A 14,198-nucleotide genomic window follows, 5' to 3' on the forward strand; every position below is an offset into this window, starting at 1 on the left:
CCAAAAAACCGTGAGTGACCTACAACAACAGCAGCGGAGCATGGAGCGCCGCATGGCGGACCAAGAGGATGTCAGAAGGCGCAATAATATTAAACTGAGAGGGATCTCTGAGGCAATACCCACAGCGGCATTACCACCACTCATTAATCGCTTGCTCATGACCATACTGTCACACACTCAAGCTGAAAGAACGGGCCCTGAACGTATCTTACGAATCCCCATCTCACCCAAAGCACCAGCTTCAGCCTCCAGGGATATCATCCTAGCCTTCCGCACGCACCAAGACAAGACGGCAATCCTCACCGCCTTACGGGGAAAACCACCACTCCAATTCGAGGGCATGACACTGTCTTTCTATGCGGACTTATCGAGCGACACCCTAGCGTGGCGGCGCTCTTTCAGGCCACTCACCACGCTCCTACGAGAAAGGGACCTCCAATATCAATGGCAGACAGCTCACACACTAACCATTCATCAGGGTACAGACTCCCACCAAATCCGCGACATGAGCGAGGCAGCACAGCTACTGCAGGCCTTGGGCCTACCACGAGACTCCCTCACGCCGCCACACTGCCAGAGCACTCCATCCCCGAACCGCACCTGGGACCCATCCCGAACAACCCCATTTGTACCACAGGGACTAACACCCGACCCATATGCTACAGTTACCACATGACCGGAATGCAGAGATTTAACACCCTGCCCGGGTTTCAGTGACCGATACTACGAGGCCAAGCAATCCACATACTGCAGGCCTGACTAATGTTTCCATGTGTTATTTTTGGTTTCGATCATCTTAATTTTAATATTGATTTAACTGTTTATGTTTCTCCTGCATGCCTCCTATTATTGTCTCACTGCTAGTTGATTGCGGCCCAGGCATTACCGTAACTCGTATCACCTGTTGCTCAACACACCGTGAGTACTAATCATAACACCCCTTGCTACTGGCCCACCGCCTGCTCCGGCACGAGGTAACTAGTAGGCTCCTGCCTTAAGTGGTCGCCCAACGGCAGCACGCCCGCATCCTAGCTAAGGCATCCTAGGTTTTATTTACCCCCTGGCACCTAGTCTCTCCTCGGATATACAGCACGGCTAAACTACCCACACTAGCGGAACACAAGTCACTACCAGTTAGTTCAGCTGCACTCACTTCTCCGTTTATTTATCTCACGGTTTAACAATTTAACCACACCAAGGGGGCAGGCGGCCAAGAGACTAACACATTTCCCTATACCCAGCATATATAGTTATGCTCCAAGCAGGTCTTGATCAGCAGAGCACACCATACACACAAGGTCCACACATTATAACATACACTGGCACTGCATTAGGCCACCTGCTAACGTATGCTAAGGATACATTTCGCATAAGCTTCTCACTGACATTTCATTTATGGTTTACTTCCATGTTACTGGGCCTGACACACGCTAGTAATAACCGAATGCAATGATATTCTCCTTGACTTGAAAAGTACTGTTACATGCTCTGCAGCCCTTGTATGTCGCCTAGACACAGTTTTAAATATGCACTTTGGAGCTGATTACACAAGCAGCACTCACAGGAATTCATGTGATCAGAAGTTATTGTATAGAATGTTGTGTTATCTTAATCTTAATTTCATTACCCTTATTGCTACAGCACGAATCCAGCAAATGAGCGACCTACTATAACCTGTACATTAGAGTCGCAGTCAGTTCCTAGTACTAGTCTGCAGTATTCACTTGAATTGCAACATACGCATAATCTAGAAGGTCAGCAGATCAGTTACCGTGCAGACTAAGATTGATTATAGCTATAAACATACACCTTAAAGTTAATTTCATAAGCAGTATATAATACAATTCATGTGGTCAGATGTTATTATATGGCCTGTTGTTTTTTCTTCATTTTTATGTTTCCTGCCACGGCTTAGAACCAACAAACGTGCAACCTAGTATAATATGTTGGTTAACGATGTAGACAATTCTTAAAGCCAACCAGTAGTACTCACGTGAACCCTTATGTATGCAGAATTTGTGATGTTAACAGATCGACAGACGCGCAGACTAAGCCTAACTTTTAAACATACACTTTGAAGTCGACGACTTCAACATAATATGACAGAACCAATGTAGCCAGACGTTAATGTAAAACCAGTTGTTTAGATTGCACCTACTATGCCAAGAATAATTACAAGCACTGTTACATCCTAATCTTACTCAAATTAATACTAAAAATGTGCAAAAGCTGTTATATACCTCACTGTAATGTTTGCAAAAGCATGTGGATTGCCTTTGGGGTACCGCATGTGCACCTTGTTACGTCTATAAGCACTACAAAAATAAAGAATAAAAAAATTAAAAAATAAAAGATGTAACCCAGACCTACTACTTGCTGTAAATTGAGAGAAATATATATATATATATATATATATATATATATATATATATATATATATATATATATATATGACACACAAGACGTATTTCAGTTCCGTACAATTAAACACTTCTCTTTCTCTCTGATTAAAGAACCGCTAAAGTCCTCTGGGCCACTTTATTTCAGGTTTGTATCCCAACACTTTGGTGTTCCATTAACCGTTTACTTAAATGGACACTATAGTCACCCTGACCACTTCAGTTAAATGAAGTGGTCTGGGTGCCAGGTCCCTCAGGTTTTAACCCTTCAGATGCAAACATAGCAGTTTCAGAGAAACTGCTATGTTTACATTTGGGGTTAAGCCAGCCTCTAGTGGCAGTCTTCCGGACAGCCACTAGAGGCGCATCTGCGATGCTGGAGGCACATTTCGCCGCCATCGCGCAGAGCGTCCATAGGAAAGCATTGAGAAATACTTAGTTATGGTTTCAAGACTTCTTACACATTGTGTGGACAATTCAGAAACATCATGTACGTTTATAACATAAACAACACCAAACAATATGTGCTGGAGGAAATGTGGCATTAAGGCATGTCTTCTGTTACATGGGATTGTCCCTTCATATATTATTTATAGAATACAATCATTTATTTGATATGTTTACAACTCCCCATGATACCAGATGTTATGCTGCTCCATTTTAGCTATTGGTCTAATTACAGCCTTAAATTAACCCCTTAAGGACACATGACATGTGTGACATGTCATGATTCCCTTTTATTCCCGAAGTTTGGTCCTTAAGGGGTTAATAAGACACACAGTGTATTCAGAAAGTATTCAGGCGCCTTAATTTTTTTCATGTTGCAGCATTATACTACAATTTGTGCAAAAAAACAAGGCAAAAACCTGACTACAGTACTTTGCAAATGTATTAAAAAAATAAATAAAATCACACTGATATAAGTATGCAGACCAGTGGCGTACTAAGGGGGGGGAGGGTGGAGGGGGGAGGGAGCCACTAACTAGGGGGGTGCCATGACAGGCATTGTCATAAGTCACCCCCCCCCCCCCCAATCAATTCGTATGGTGCGTGCCGCGCCACTGACTGCAGCGACGTGTGGCGCTGCCGTCTGTCCGCCTTCACGGAGCAGAAGGTTCCATCATCCTGTGAGGCACCAGTGGTCGGAGGCTCTGAGCAGAGCAGGTCAGCGCAGAAGCATCATCAAATGTGAGTAGAGAATATAATTTTATGTGAAGGGGTGGGGGCAGGGTTTTTTTTGTGTTTTTTTAATTAAGGGGGGTGTGCACGGGTTTTATAAGCAGGGTGGGTGTATGAATTTGATGTGTAGAAAAAAGGGAAAATGTGAAAGCTTTATGGGTACTTATCGGCTTGCTGCAGAAGAAAGGAAAACAATTTTGGTTGGGATATGTTATTATTATTATTATTATTATTATTGCCATTTATATAGCGCCAACAGATTCCGTAGCGCTTTACAATATTTTGAGAGGGGGGATGTAACAATAAATAAGACAATTACAAGAAAACTTACAGGAATAATAGGTTGAAGAGGACCCTGCTCAAATGAGCTTACAGTCTATAGGAGGTGGGGTATTAGAAACATTAGGATAGGAAATATCAAGTAGGAGTGAAGCAGAGCTGGAGGAGAGAGCAAAGCACTATCCCATAGGAGAGCAAGCGACAGGTATGTAAGGGAGAGATTACTCTGGGAGGCCATACGCTTTCCTGAAGAGATGGGTTTTAAGGCCCTTCTTAAATGATTGAAGACTAGGGGAGAGTCTGATGGCAGTAGGCAAGTTATTCCATAGGAGAGGAGCCGCCCGTGAGAGGTCCTGCAAGCTGGAGTTGGCCGTTACGGGTGCGAGCAGCGGTCAGGAGGTGGTCGCGGGCAGAGCGGAGGGTACGAGGAGGGGCATACCTCTGGATCAGTGAAGAGATATAAGAGGGGCTGGAATTGTTCAGTGCTTTAAATGTATGGGTTAGCATTTTGAATTGACTCCTATAGGATACAGGGAGCCAATGTAAGGACTGGCAGAGGGGTGAGGTGTGAGAGGACCGACTGGATAGGAAAATCAGTCTAGCTGCAGCATTCATTACAGACTGTAGCGGGGCAGTACGGCTTTTGGGGAGACCAATCAGGAGAGGGTTACAGTAATCCATGCGGGAAATTACTAGAGCATGGACAAGCTCCTTGGTAGCATCTTGCGTAAGAAAGGGGCGGATGCGGGCTATGTTTTTGAGTTGGAACCTACAGGACTTGGCAACAAACTGGATGTGAGACTCAAAGGTGAGACCAGAGTCAAGTATGACGCCAAGACAGCGCGCTTGTAGGGATGGACTTATGTGGATATCACTGACTTGAAGGGAGAGTGAGAGAGGAGGATCAGTATTAGGAGGAGGAAAGACAAGGAGTTCAGTTTTAGAGAGGTTAAGTTTGAGAAAGCGTGACGACATCCAGTCAGAGATGGAAGAGAGGCAAGCAGTGACACGTTGCAGGACGGCCGGGGAGAGGTCCGGTGAGGAGAGGTATATCGGAGTGTCATCAGCGTACAGGTTGTAGTTGAATCCAAAAGAGGCAATAAGTTTTCCAAGAGAGGCAGTATAAAGAGAAAATAGAAGGGGACCAAGGACAGAGCCTTGGGGAACTCCAACCGAGACAGGGCGAGGGGAGGAGGTATCCTTGGAAAAGGAGACACTAAATGAGCGTTGGGAGAGATAGGAGGAAAACCAAGAGAGGACAGAGTCACAGAGACCGAGTGATTGAAGAGTTTGAAGGAGGAGAGCATGATCAACTGTGTCAAAGGCAGCAGAGAGGTCAAGGAGAATTAATATGGAGTAGTGACCTTTGGATTTAGCGGAGATTAGGTCATTAGTCACTTTGATAAGAGCGGTCTCAGTAGAGTGGAGAGGGCGGAAGCCAGACTGAAGAGGGTCAAGGAGAGAGTTGGAATTAAGGAAGTGAGACACACGGGTAAAGACAAGTCTTTCCAAAAGCTTTGATGAGTAAGGGAGCAGGGATATGGGACGATAGTTAGAGGGGGAGGACGGGTCAAGAGATGGTTTTTTCAGGATAGGTATTACAGTGGCATGTTTAAGGTCAGCAGGAACAGTGCCAGAAGAGAGAAGTTATGAACCACCTAATGTGGATATTGATGAGCAAGAACAGCAGTTACAGCAGGGGTTCCCAAAACAGTCCTCAAGGCTCCCCTAGTAGTCTAGGATTTAGGGATTACCCAGTTGTGTCTAGGGATCGACCGATTATCTGTGTGGCTGATATTCGGTATTTTTGGCAATATCGGTACCATCCAATAGTGATACCGATAATACACCCAGGACTGCCGGACCCATTACAAGCCTGGCAGTCCTGGAGGACCCAGCAAGCGCTTCCTTACCTTCCCAGCAGCTCCCTTCAGCTCCCCTGTGTAAATCTCGCGAGTCCCGCAGCCGTCAGAGAGTTGCCACGTTTTACCATGGCAACTCACCGCGGGGCACGCAGGCCGCAAGATTTACACAGGGAGCTGAAGGGAAGGGAAATAAGTGCTTGCTGCGGGCCCCCTCTGTGCTTTCCATGCCACTGGACCAACACGGAATGCCATATCCCCCCCCTCCCTGGCCAAGTAAGAAGCAGGGAGGAGGGGTACTAAAAAATAATAATAATTAAATATTTTGTAAAAGAATTTAAATAAAAAATGCTCCCTCCCCCAAATTACATACCTACAGAAACACACACACACACACACACACACCACACAAACACACTGCATTATACACACACACACACACACTATACAAACACTCACTGTATTATATAAACACTGCCTTCACTTTACACACACACTACACAAACACACACTCTGCATTCATTATACACACACTACACAAACACACACACACTGCATTATATACACACTTTGCATTTAGTATACACACACACACACACAAACACACTGTATTCACTTTAAGTTGTAAGTTATCGGCTATCGGCCTGAAAGTTCACAGATTACCAAAAAAAAAAAAATCTATCTCGGTCCATCCCTAGTTGTGTCTAAGGTGTTTTTTTTTTTCTTTTCTAAACATACCTTAGACAGAACAGGTCCCTGAATCCTGGACTGGTAGAGGAGCATTGAGGACTGGTTTGGGAACCACTGAGTTAGCTCATACTGGAAAAGCTGCAAGTCAGGATAACACGTTAATGTGTGGAGATTTTAATAACCCTGACATAAATTGGGAAAAAGGGTCTAGTAGCAAGGGGAATCAGGTTTTTTAACCTGTTAAATGACACCTTCATGTCACAACTGGTAGAAGCACCAACAAGAAATGATGCTTGTGTCGATTTGGTTATAACAAACAATATGGATCTTTTGTCAAACTTTAAAATATGGGAACACTTGGGAAATGGTGTTTTTAATATGACTTTTAAATAAAAAAAATAATAAATAAATACTCAAAAAAAGCAAATGCACATTTGGTATACTAAAACAAATAGTTTTAAAAAGGCAAATTTCATTAAGATAAGGGCAGCTCTACAACTCACTGACTGTCTCTTTAATGAAAATAAAACATGGAGGATATATGCAAAACAAATATTAGACATGTACTCTTCCCAGTATATACCATTGGGTAACAAATATAAAACCAACTAAAAGCAATCTGGCTTAGTAGGAAAGTAAAACAAGAAATTAAAAATAAGAAAAGGCCATTAAAAACATTTAAAATCATACATATCCGAGGCATCCTATATACATAAGGTATAGGAAGCCAATAATGTATGCAATAAATTAGATTAGATGAGCTAAATTAGAAAATAGGAAAGTAATGTACCTATATTAAAAAAAGAAAGTGTAGGTACACTGACATCAGAGATGGGTGTGTTAGTAAATGAAAGACATTTTAAATTATTATTTTTCCTTTTTTATAAATGCTGCAGCAACTAAAGAAATGTAATGGAAACAAAGCCCCAGGAACTGATGGTATTCGCCCAACAGTACTTAAGGAGCTAAGTGTGGAAATAAGCAAACCTGTGTTTTTAATCCTTCCGGATTCTTTTTTTCCAGGAATTGGAGATAGAATATAGAGTTGTCATTATTGGTTTTCTGTTCTGGGACCACTACTTAGTGTCAATAACAAGAGAGACCCTGTACTTGCATGTATGAAAACTATGTTTTGTATCTTTGCACTTTAATATTTGGATTGAAAAAAAAAAAAAGAATTAAAAAAAAAAAAAAGCTGTGCAACAGCAATATTCAACCATGCGATATAGCAACAAAGTATAATGTGTCTCAAGTTAAGATCAAATAGAGCATAATAATGACACCTCAATTTGCAGTATTCATTAAACACAGTGTAAATCATGTATAATGTTGCATTTGCACTCAATATTTAGAAAAAAAATGAGTGGACCTAAAAAAAATAAAAAATAAAATAAAATCAATCTGTATTCCTAATACTTTAGTGCACTTTGGATAATGCTTTCCTATTTGGATTAGATTATGCAGAGCGTGAGGACGTTCGGCGTCGTTTAAGGGATTCAGAGTCCCTTAGAATGCCGGTAGCACCTCTAGTGGCTACCTGATAGACAGCCACTGAAGGCAGCCTTAATCCTGCAAGGTATTTATTGCAGTTTCTCAAAAACTGCAATGATTTACATTGCAGGACTAAGTGGGAGAGGGACACTGCACCTAGATCACTTCAATGAGACAAAGTGGTCTGGGTGCCTATAGCATCCCTTTAAGCACACAGTGAAGACAACAAGTGGCTTAGGGACAACTTTGTGAACGTCTTTGAGTGGCCTGCCAAAGCCCGAATTTGAATCCAATCAAAAATCTCTTAAGATACCTAAAAAATGGCTGCCCACTGAAGGTCTCCCTCCAACCTGACATAGCTTGAGATTATCTGCGGAGATGAATGGCAGAAACTACCCAAATCCAGGTGTGCAAAGCTTGTCATAACCTCCCCAAAAAGTCTGTAATCGCTGCCACAGGTGCTTCAACTAAGAAATCAGTTAAAAGCTTACTTCAGCCATCATGACCACTACTGCTTTTAGAAGTGGTCATGGTGGTAGGAGTCTGTAGGTGCAGAATTTCTGCTTGGAAAGCTACATATACATAGATATTAGCACTTTGGTGCTTGGGGCTACTTCACCACTGACACACATGACTCAGGCATCCAAGAACTCTGCTGCCTAATGTCAATTCTGTGCACAGATAATGCTTGATATCAACAAAGAGGCAACAGACAATAAAGCTTTTTCCTTCAGGCGAAGTGCGCATCTTCCTTCCCTCCTTTTATTTAACTCGCTCCTGCTGTTTTCCCCGCCTTCCTATAGCCCGATATTTCTGTTTTTTTTTTCCCCAACCTCGCTCACACTCTGTATCCATTCCCACTTTCTAAAATTACTAACTCAGAGATGCACTCTGAGCCGGTAAAACAGTCTCTATGATAAGCTTTTGAAGGAAAAAAGTTAATTTAAATAATTGTGGTATAAGCCTGCAAAATAAATAAAACATAAATACTTTCTGTCTGGCTACAAAGAAGGGAATCCTTAAACTACATTTAACATCTAATACACTAAACCTAACAAATAGTTGTAGAATCACCGCTAATACTTCATTGGAGCGTAAATACCACAAAACGTGTGCCTTGTGTCCTTGCTCTATTTTCAAATGTTTCCGAAGTGTAAATGTTGTCTCACCTACAGGTTGGAAGTCTTGATCACTCATGTATTCATTTGTTTTAATTTTATAAAATTTTAAAAAAAAAAAGTTTTTTTAGAGTATGTTTACCAGAATATATGTAAGGGCAATGTCTGCTAAATAAAAAGTAGAAAATAATTGACGATTAAAGAATGTGCATTGTGATAAACATTTTTGTAGGAATATATACCCAAACATATTTGCAGTATGGAGATTGCACATGTTTTGAAATACTTACAGCTTTGTTGTCTGCAAAAATATAGCTATATTTTGCCTGATAAATGGTTTCTTTAATATTTGCCTCACCGACGGTCGTTTCTCAGGCTTTTGGCTTAACATCGTCCCAATTAAATCACCCAGATCACAGCTGTATTCTTTTGGCATTGGCGGCAGCTAGTACAATAGAAGCAAGGCATGTTAGGGAAGGTTACAGGGGGTAACAGTCTCATTTTTGGCTATATTCTAATACAACAGATAATCTTAATGCCGATTAACAGTTCCCTCACTGACAACTATGGGAACATGGTTATTAATTGAAAAGAGATATGGCTAACTCTTATAGTAGAATAATTTAACAGATCACAGTAAGAAAGAACATTAGGCAACACAACCATACAGCCCATTGTAGTGGTTATGTTGCGAATAGTCTGTGTGTTTTGTCAAACCTTTTATAAGGGGTCTGCAACATAGGTAGCGGGCTAAGAGTGCTCAGATCACCAAACCTCAGCCTATTACCACTATCCAAGAAATTGACATTAATAATATGTAAGTGTTTTATTTGAAAATAAGGTGCGCTTATTATAGCGCACCTTGTTTTCAAATATTATATTTCTGTGTGTTGTTTTGAGCTTTACGCATATTTGGTGCAGCTTTTCCTTTTTTTTTAAATCTACTTCCTGGTATTTATTGTTTTTAGACATTGTATTATTAGCGCCTGTTTTTCACTTATCCTTTGTATACAATATGTAAGTGTTATCGATGTGGCAAAGGGGATGGGGGCTCTGAGTGCCAGGTGCAGAAGTGGTTTCGATCAAACAACTCCTAATGGTTTTGACAAAAACATGAAAGGTGATGATCAAAGACTATAAGCAGGATAACCACTAGCCTAAGCTATAGTGGATATATTGCTTAGAATGTCCCTTGAGCAGAACTTAAAGGGACATTATAGACTCCATAACAACTTTAGCGTAACTAAGTAGTTTGTTTGTGTATAGATCATGCCCCTGCAGTCTCACTTCTCAATTATCGGCCATTTAGGAGTTAAAAATCACTTTTGTCTCTGTTTATGCAGTTCTAACCACACTTTCCCTGGCTGTGACGCACACAGCCTGCATGAAAAAACAAAAAACATTCAACCAGATGTTAACTTACTTTAGGCTAAAAAGGGAGTGACTATAGTCACCCAGCTCTCATATTCTCCAGGCAAGCACAATATGCTCTTAATAGTGGATATCTGCCTGTAAAAGGGTTCTCCTGTAGTCCTTTGTCAATCAATTGGTGGAAGAAAGGCCAATGCCACTCAATTCAGAAAAACTGATTGAGAGGTGGGGACACCTTATTATATGTAATAAAAATAAAAAAATAAAGTTTTGGTAGAAATCTTACAAGCACAATGTTCCCATCACACTACCAAAATCAGAGTAGCTAAGTATACCATTTAACACTGTCGATATAATTCATTTGGAAAGTTTTTCCAATAGTATTGAATTACCGTATTTATTCGAGTATAACGCGCAAAATTTTGTACCGATTTTTAATCTAAAATTAGGGGTGCGCGTTATACTCGAATAAGAGTGGGGAGTGGGTGCTCCGATAATACCTCCCAGGACCGCCGGGCTCATTACAAGCCCGGCGATCCTGGGGTAGCGGGCAGGAAGCGTTTACTCACCTCCCTGCAGCTCTTCCAGCTCCCCAGTGTAAATCTCGCGAGACCCGCGGCCAGCTCTGACGGCCGCGGGTCTCGCGAGATTTACACTGGGGAGCTGGAGGAGCTGCAGGGAGGTGAGTAAACGCTTGCTGCCCGGCGGTCCTGGTAAGTATTATCGGAGCGTATTAAATGGTTTATTTTCCTTGCATTCAGGCTTTTTCTATGATCCCTTTTTTAAGCAGGCATATTGCTTATAGCAGTGTTAAGCATCTCTATTTCTTCGAATAATATTGTAGATAATGTTGTACAGGAAAATACTGGGAATGTAAAAACAAGTAGGTGACTTAGGTTTAACTGGGACAAAAATAGTATTTATTTCTTTCTAATTTCTATAGTATTTTTATTATTTAGGACCTCTCCACAAAGTTTTTACTTCAAAAAGCAAAGTAAACAAACAGCCCAATACATATAAAATGATCAGCTCTCCAAAAGATTAATTGACTGAGCACCCCCTCCCTCTTCTGCTGGGCTAATATTTATTCGAGTATAACGAGCAACCCTAACTTTAGATTAAAAATCGGTACAAAATTTTATACCGATTTTTTATTTATTTATTTATTTTTAATCGAAAATTAGGGGTGCGCGTTATACTCGAATAAATAAGGTAATTAGAAAACTATTAAAATCAAGGCACTTATCGGATGCCTCTTGAGCCTTTAGTTTATACTGATTAGCAGAATTCTGTCTACCACATAGGTTTCCTACTGACATTTTAGTATTTATAATATATATTAAGATGCTTACCTTCCCTTCAATAATGCGATAAACCAAAGAGTTCATGTCCTTGGCATTAAAAGCATGTTTCAGAGTAGCCATTTCATAAACACAGCAGCCCAGCGCCCAGACATCAGACTGTAGAGACAAAAGCGAACAAGATTGGCTGTAATTCAACATACTGGTATTTAGTACATGACTCTGCTACAAATGAAGCAGAAAATCCGTATATCTCAAACAGATAACTCAGCACTAAGTGTGCAGATTCATAAATCAACAGATCTGGCTTGGAAAGTGCAGATTATCAAATAATCTCAAGGGTCTATCTTAAATGAAATACACTAATAACATTTATGGAAGACGAAACTCTAAAATATTACAAACATCAAGAAACTCCATTACCTTATAGTTGTAAGGTTTATTCGAGAACAGCTCTGGACTCATGTAGTAAGGCGTTCCAATCAAGGTGCTCGCCATTTCATACTGACTCTCCAGTACTCGTGCTATCCCCAGATCTCCCACTTTAATTATATTTGATCTTGTCAGGAAGATGTTTTGCGTTTTCAGATCTCGGTGCATTATGAGCTTATCATGTAAATACTGGGAACACAAAAATATAGGATAATACTTCATTTTGGCATTTGTCTTATTGCCTTATTACAAGCAGTTATTATAACACTCCGGTTGTGAAAGTAGTCAGTATAAAAGAGTGATTTTTTTTTTTAAATCTAGAAAAAAAAAAAAAAAAAAAACATGAAATTTGACATATTAAAAAAAAATACAAAATTATGTACATATAATCACCATACAGACCTAACTAGTTATGTCTAGTAAGAAAAGCCATATAGCCTCTTTACATTTCAAATCATTATTTATTTGAGATTGTAATTGTCCTCTGTCAGACAGGCATTATAATATTTATCAGATTAAAGGGAAAGGCTAAGCATCAAAACAACTTTGGCTTAATAAAGCCGTTTTAGTATATAGAATGATCTGCCATTATCGGCCATTCAGGAGCTAACTCACTTTAGTTTCTGTTTATGCAGCCCTAGTCAGAAATCCCCTGGCTGTGACCCACACAGCCTACATGAAAAAATTGTTTAATTTAACATCTTATTTGAGAGCACAGTGTGTTTACTTTAAAAGGTGTGACTAGGGCTGCATAAAGTGATTTAACTCCTAAATGGCAGAGGACTAAAAGAGGTCTTGTCATGGTAGTACCATAGATGATAAAGAAAGCTTATCAAACCATAGTGAGAGCTTCAGATTGAGGTTACATAGAAAACTAAATATAGCTTCTGCTCGCACCACTATACTAAACTATGGAGCAATAGGTGATTTCCTTTTTATTACCGATTACAGGACTCTAGTGTCAAGGTACAACCCTAAAAATGCAAGATGGAGGTAATAAATAACACGAGAAAGTACCTAATACAGGACCTTACAGTGGATAGGCTTAACTTTATCATTACTATTATCTGTATATGTTCTGATATCCTCCTTTTGACATCACTTTCTGTGTATATCCCGACCCATCACTGTTTAGATGTTACCTAGCAACCACGGACCCAAATCACTAGACAATAGTAATAGTAAATCCTGATAGTTAAAAGATATATCCATCAGAAAATATGTAAGAGGGAATAAGACAAAAAGTAAGGTAAAAGCTCTGAAACTGGAAAAAGTGGGGTTTCACCAAATCCCATAAATGTTCACAAGTATTAAAGATAAAAGCATCCAGGAGCTTATAACATATAGCTAATAGATACTAGATATATAGTATATGTAAATTTCAATATCATTACAATCTTAAAATTCTAAAACACTTAAAACATCCAAGAAAGGGTTAATATGCAGTTCCTTAATCCTATGTATCAGCAATGCATAGGAGTTCAAGTTATAAATAGATGAGGGATCAGTCCAAATATAAAAGCAATTAATTATAGCACATATAGTCTTTAAGCATGCATCATAAAAAAACCCTGACCTGCTTGAATATACAATGCAGAATCACATGAGGATCTTATGAATTTATTATACTTCCTAATATGAAAGAATAAAAATATATTTAAAAAAATCATGATACCGGACCTGTGTCCTCGGATGCGGTCCCGTAGGGTTAGGTCCGTCTTCCCTACATAGGATAATCCACATGGGCATGTTATGAGATAGATTACATGGTCTGTTGTATCATGACGGCCTTCAGGGATCAAAAGACTGACAAGACGGTGGCTAAACACTACCTGGCAGCTTCACATAAACTTCCCACACTTAAATTCATGGCTATAGATCATGTCCCTCCTTTACCTCGTGGGGGTGACAGATCTAGATTATGGCTCCAAAGGGAAGCATATTGGATTTTTAAACTTGACACGGTTACACCTAAAGGCCTCAATGAGTATAATACGTACTCTATGTTTCTGTATATTCACAAAGTATTTAATTGTTGGTATCCCTTTTCTGTGCTGGTTTCCTTTTGCTCTCTCT

The 14,198-nt window shown here is 40.2% G+C and overlaps 1 protein-coding gene across 1 annotated transcript in view; it reads right to left on the minus strand.

The window, feature by feature from the left end:
- The window catches only part of NEK4 (NIMA related kinase 4), a 64,937-nt gene that overhangs the window by 39,008 nt on the left and 11,731 nt on the right, over positions 1-14,198 (minus strand). The window contains exons 3-5 of the mRNA XM_063427597.1: positions 12,114-12,311; positions 11,742-11,849; positions 9,309-9,463 (exon numbers count right to left, since the gene is read on the minus strand). Coding sequence (XP_063283667.1) covers positions 9,309-9,463; positions 11,742-11,849; positions 12,114-12,311 — 461 coding nt within the window. The remainder of the gene's footprint in view (positions 1-9,308; positions 9,464-11,741; positions 11,850-12,113; positions 12,312-14,198) is intronic.

The sequence above is a fragment of the Pelobates fuscus genome, chromosome 7 (genome assembly GCF_036172605.1).
Source record: "Pelobates fuscus isolate aPelFus1 chromosome 7, aPelFus1.pri, whole genome shotgun sequence".
In the NCBI taxonomy this organism is placed as follows: Eukaryota; Metazoa; Chordata; class Amphibia; order Anura; family Pelobatidae; genus Pelobates; species Pelobates fuscus.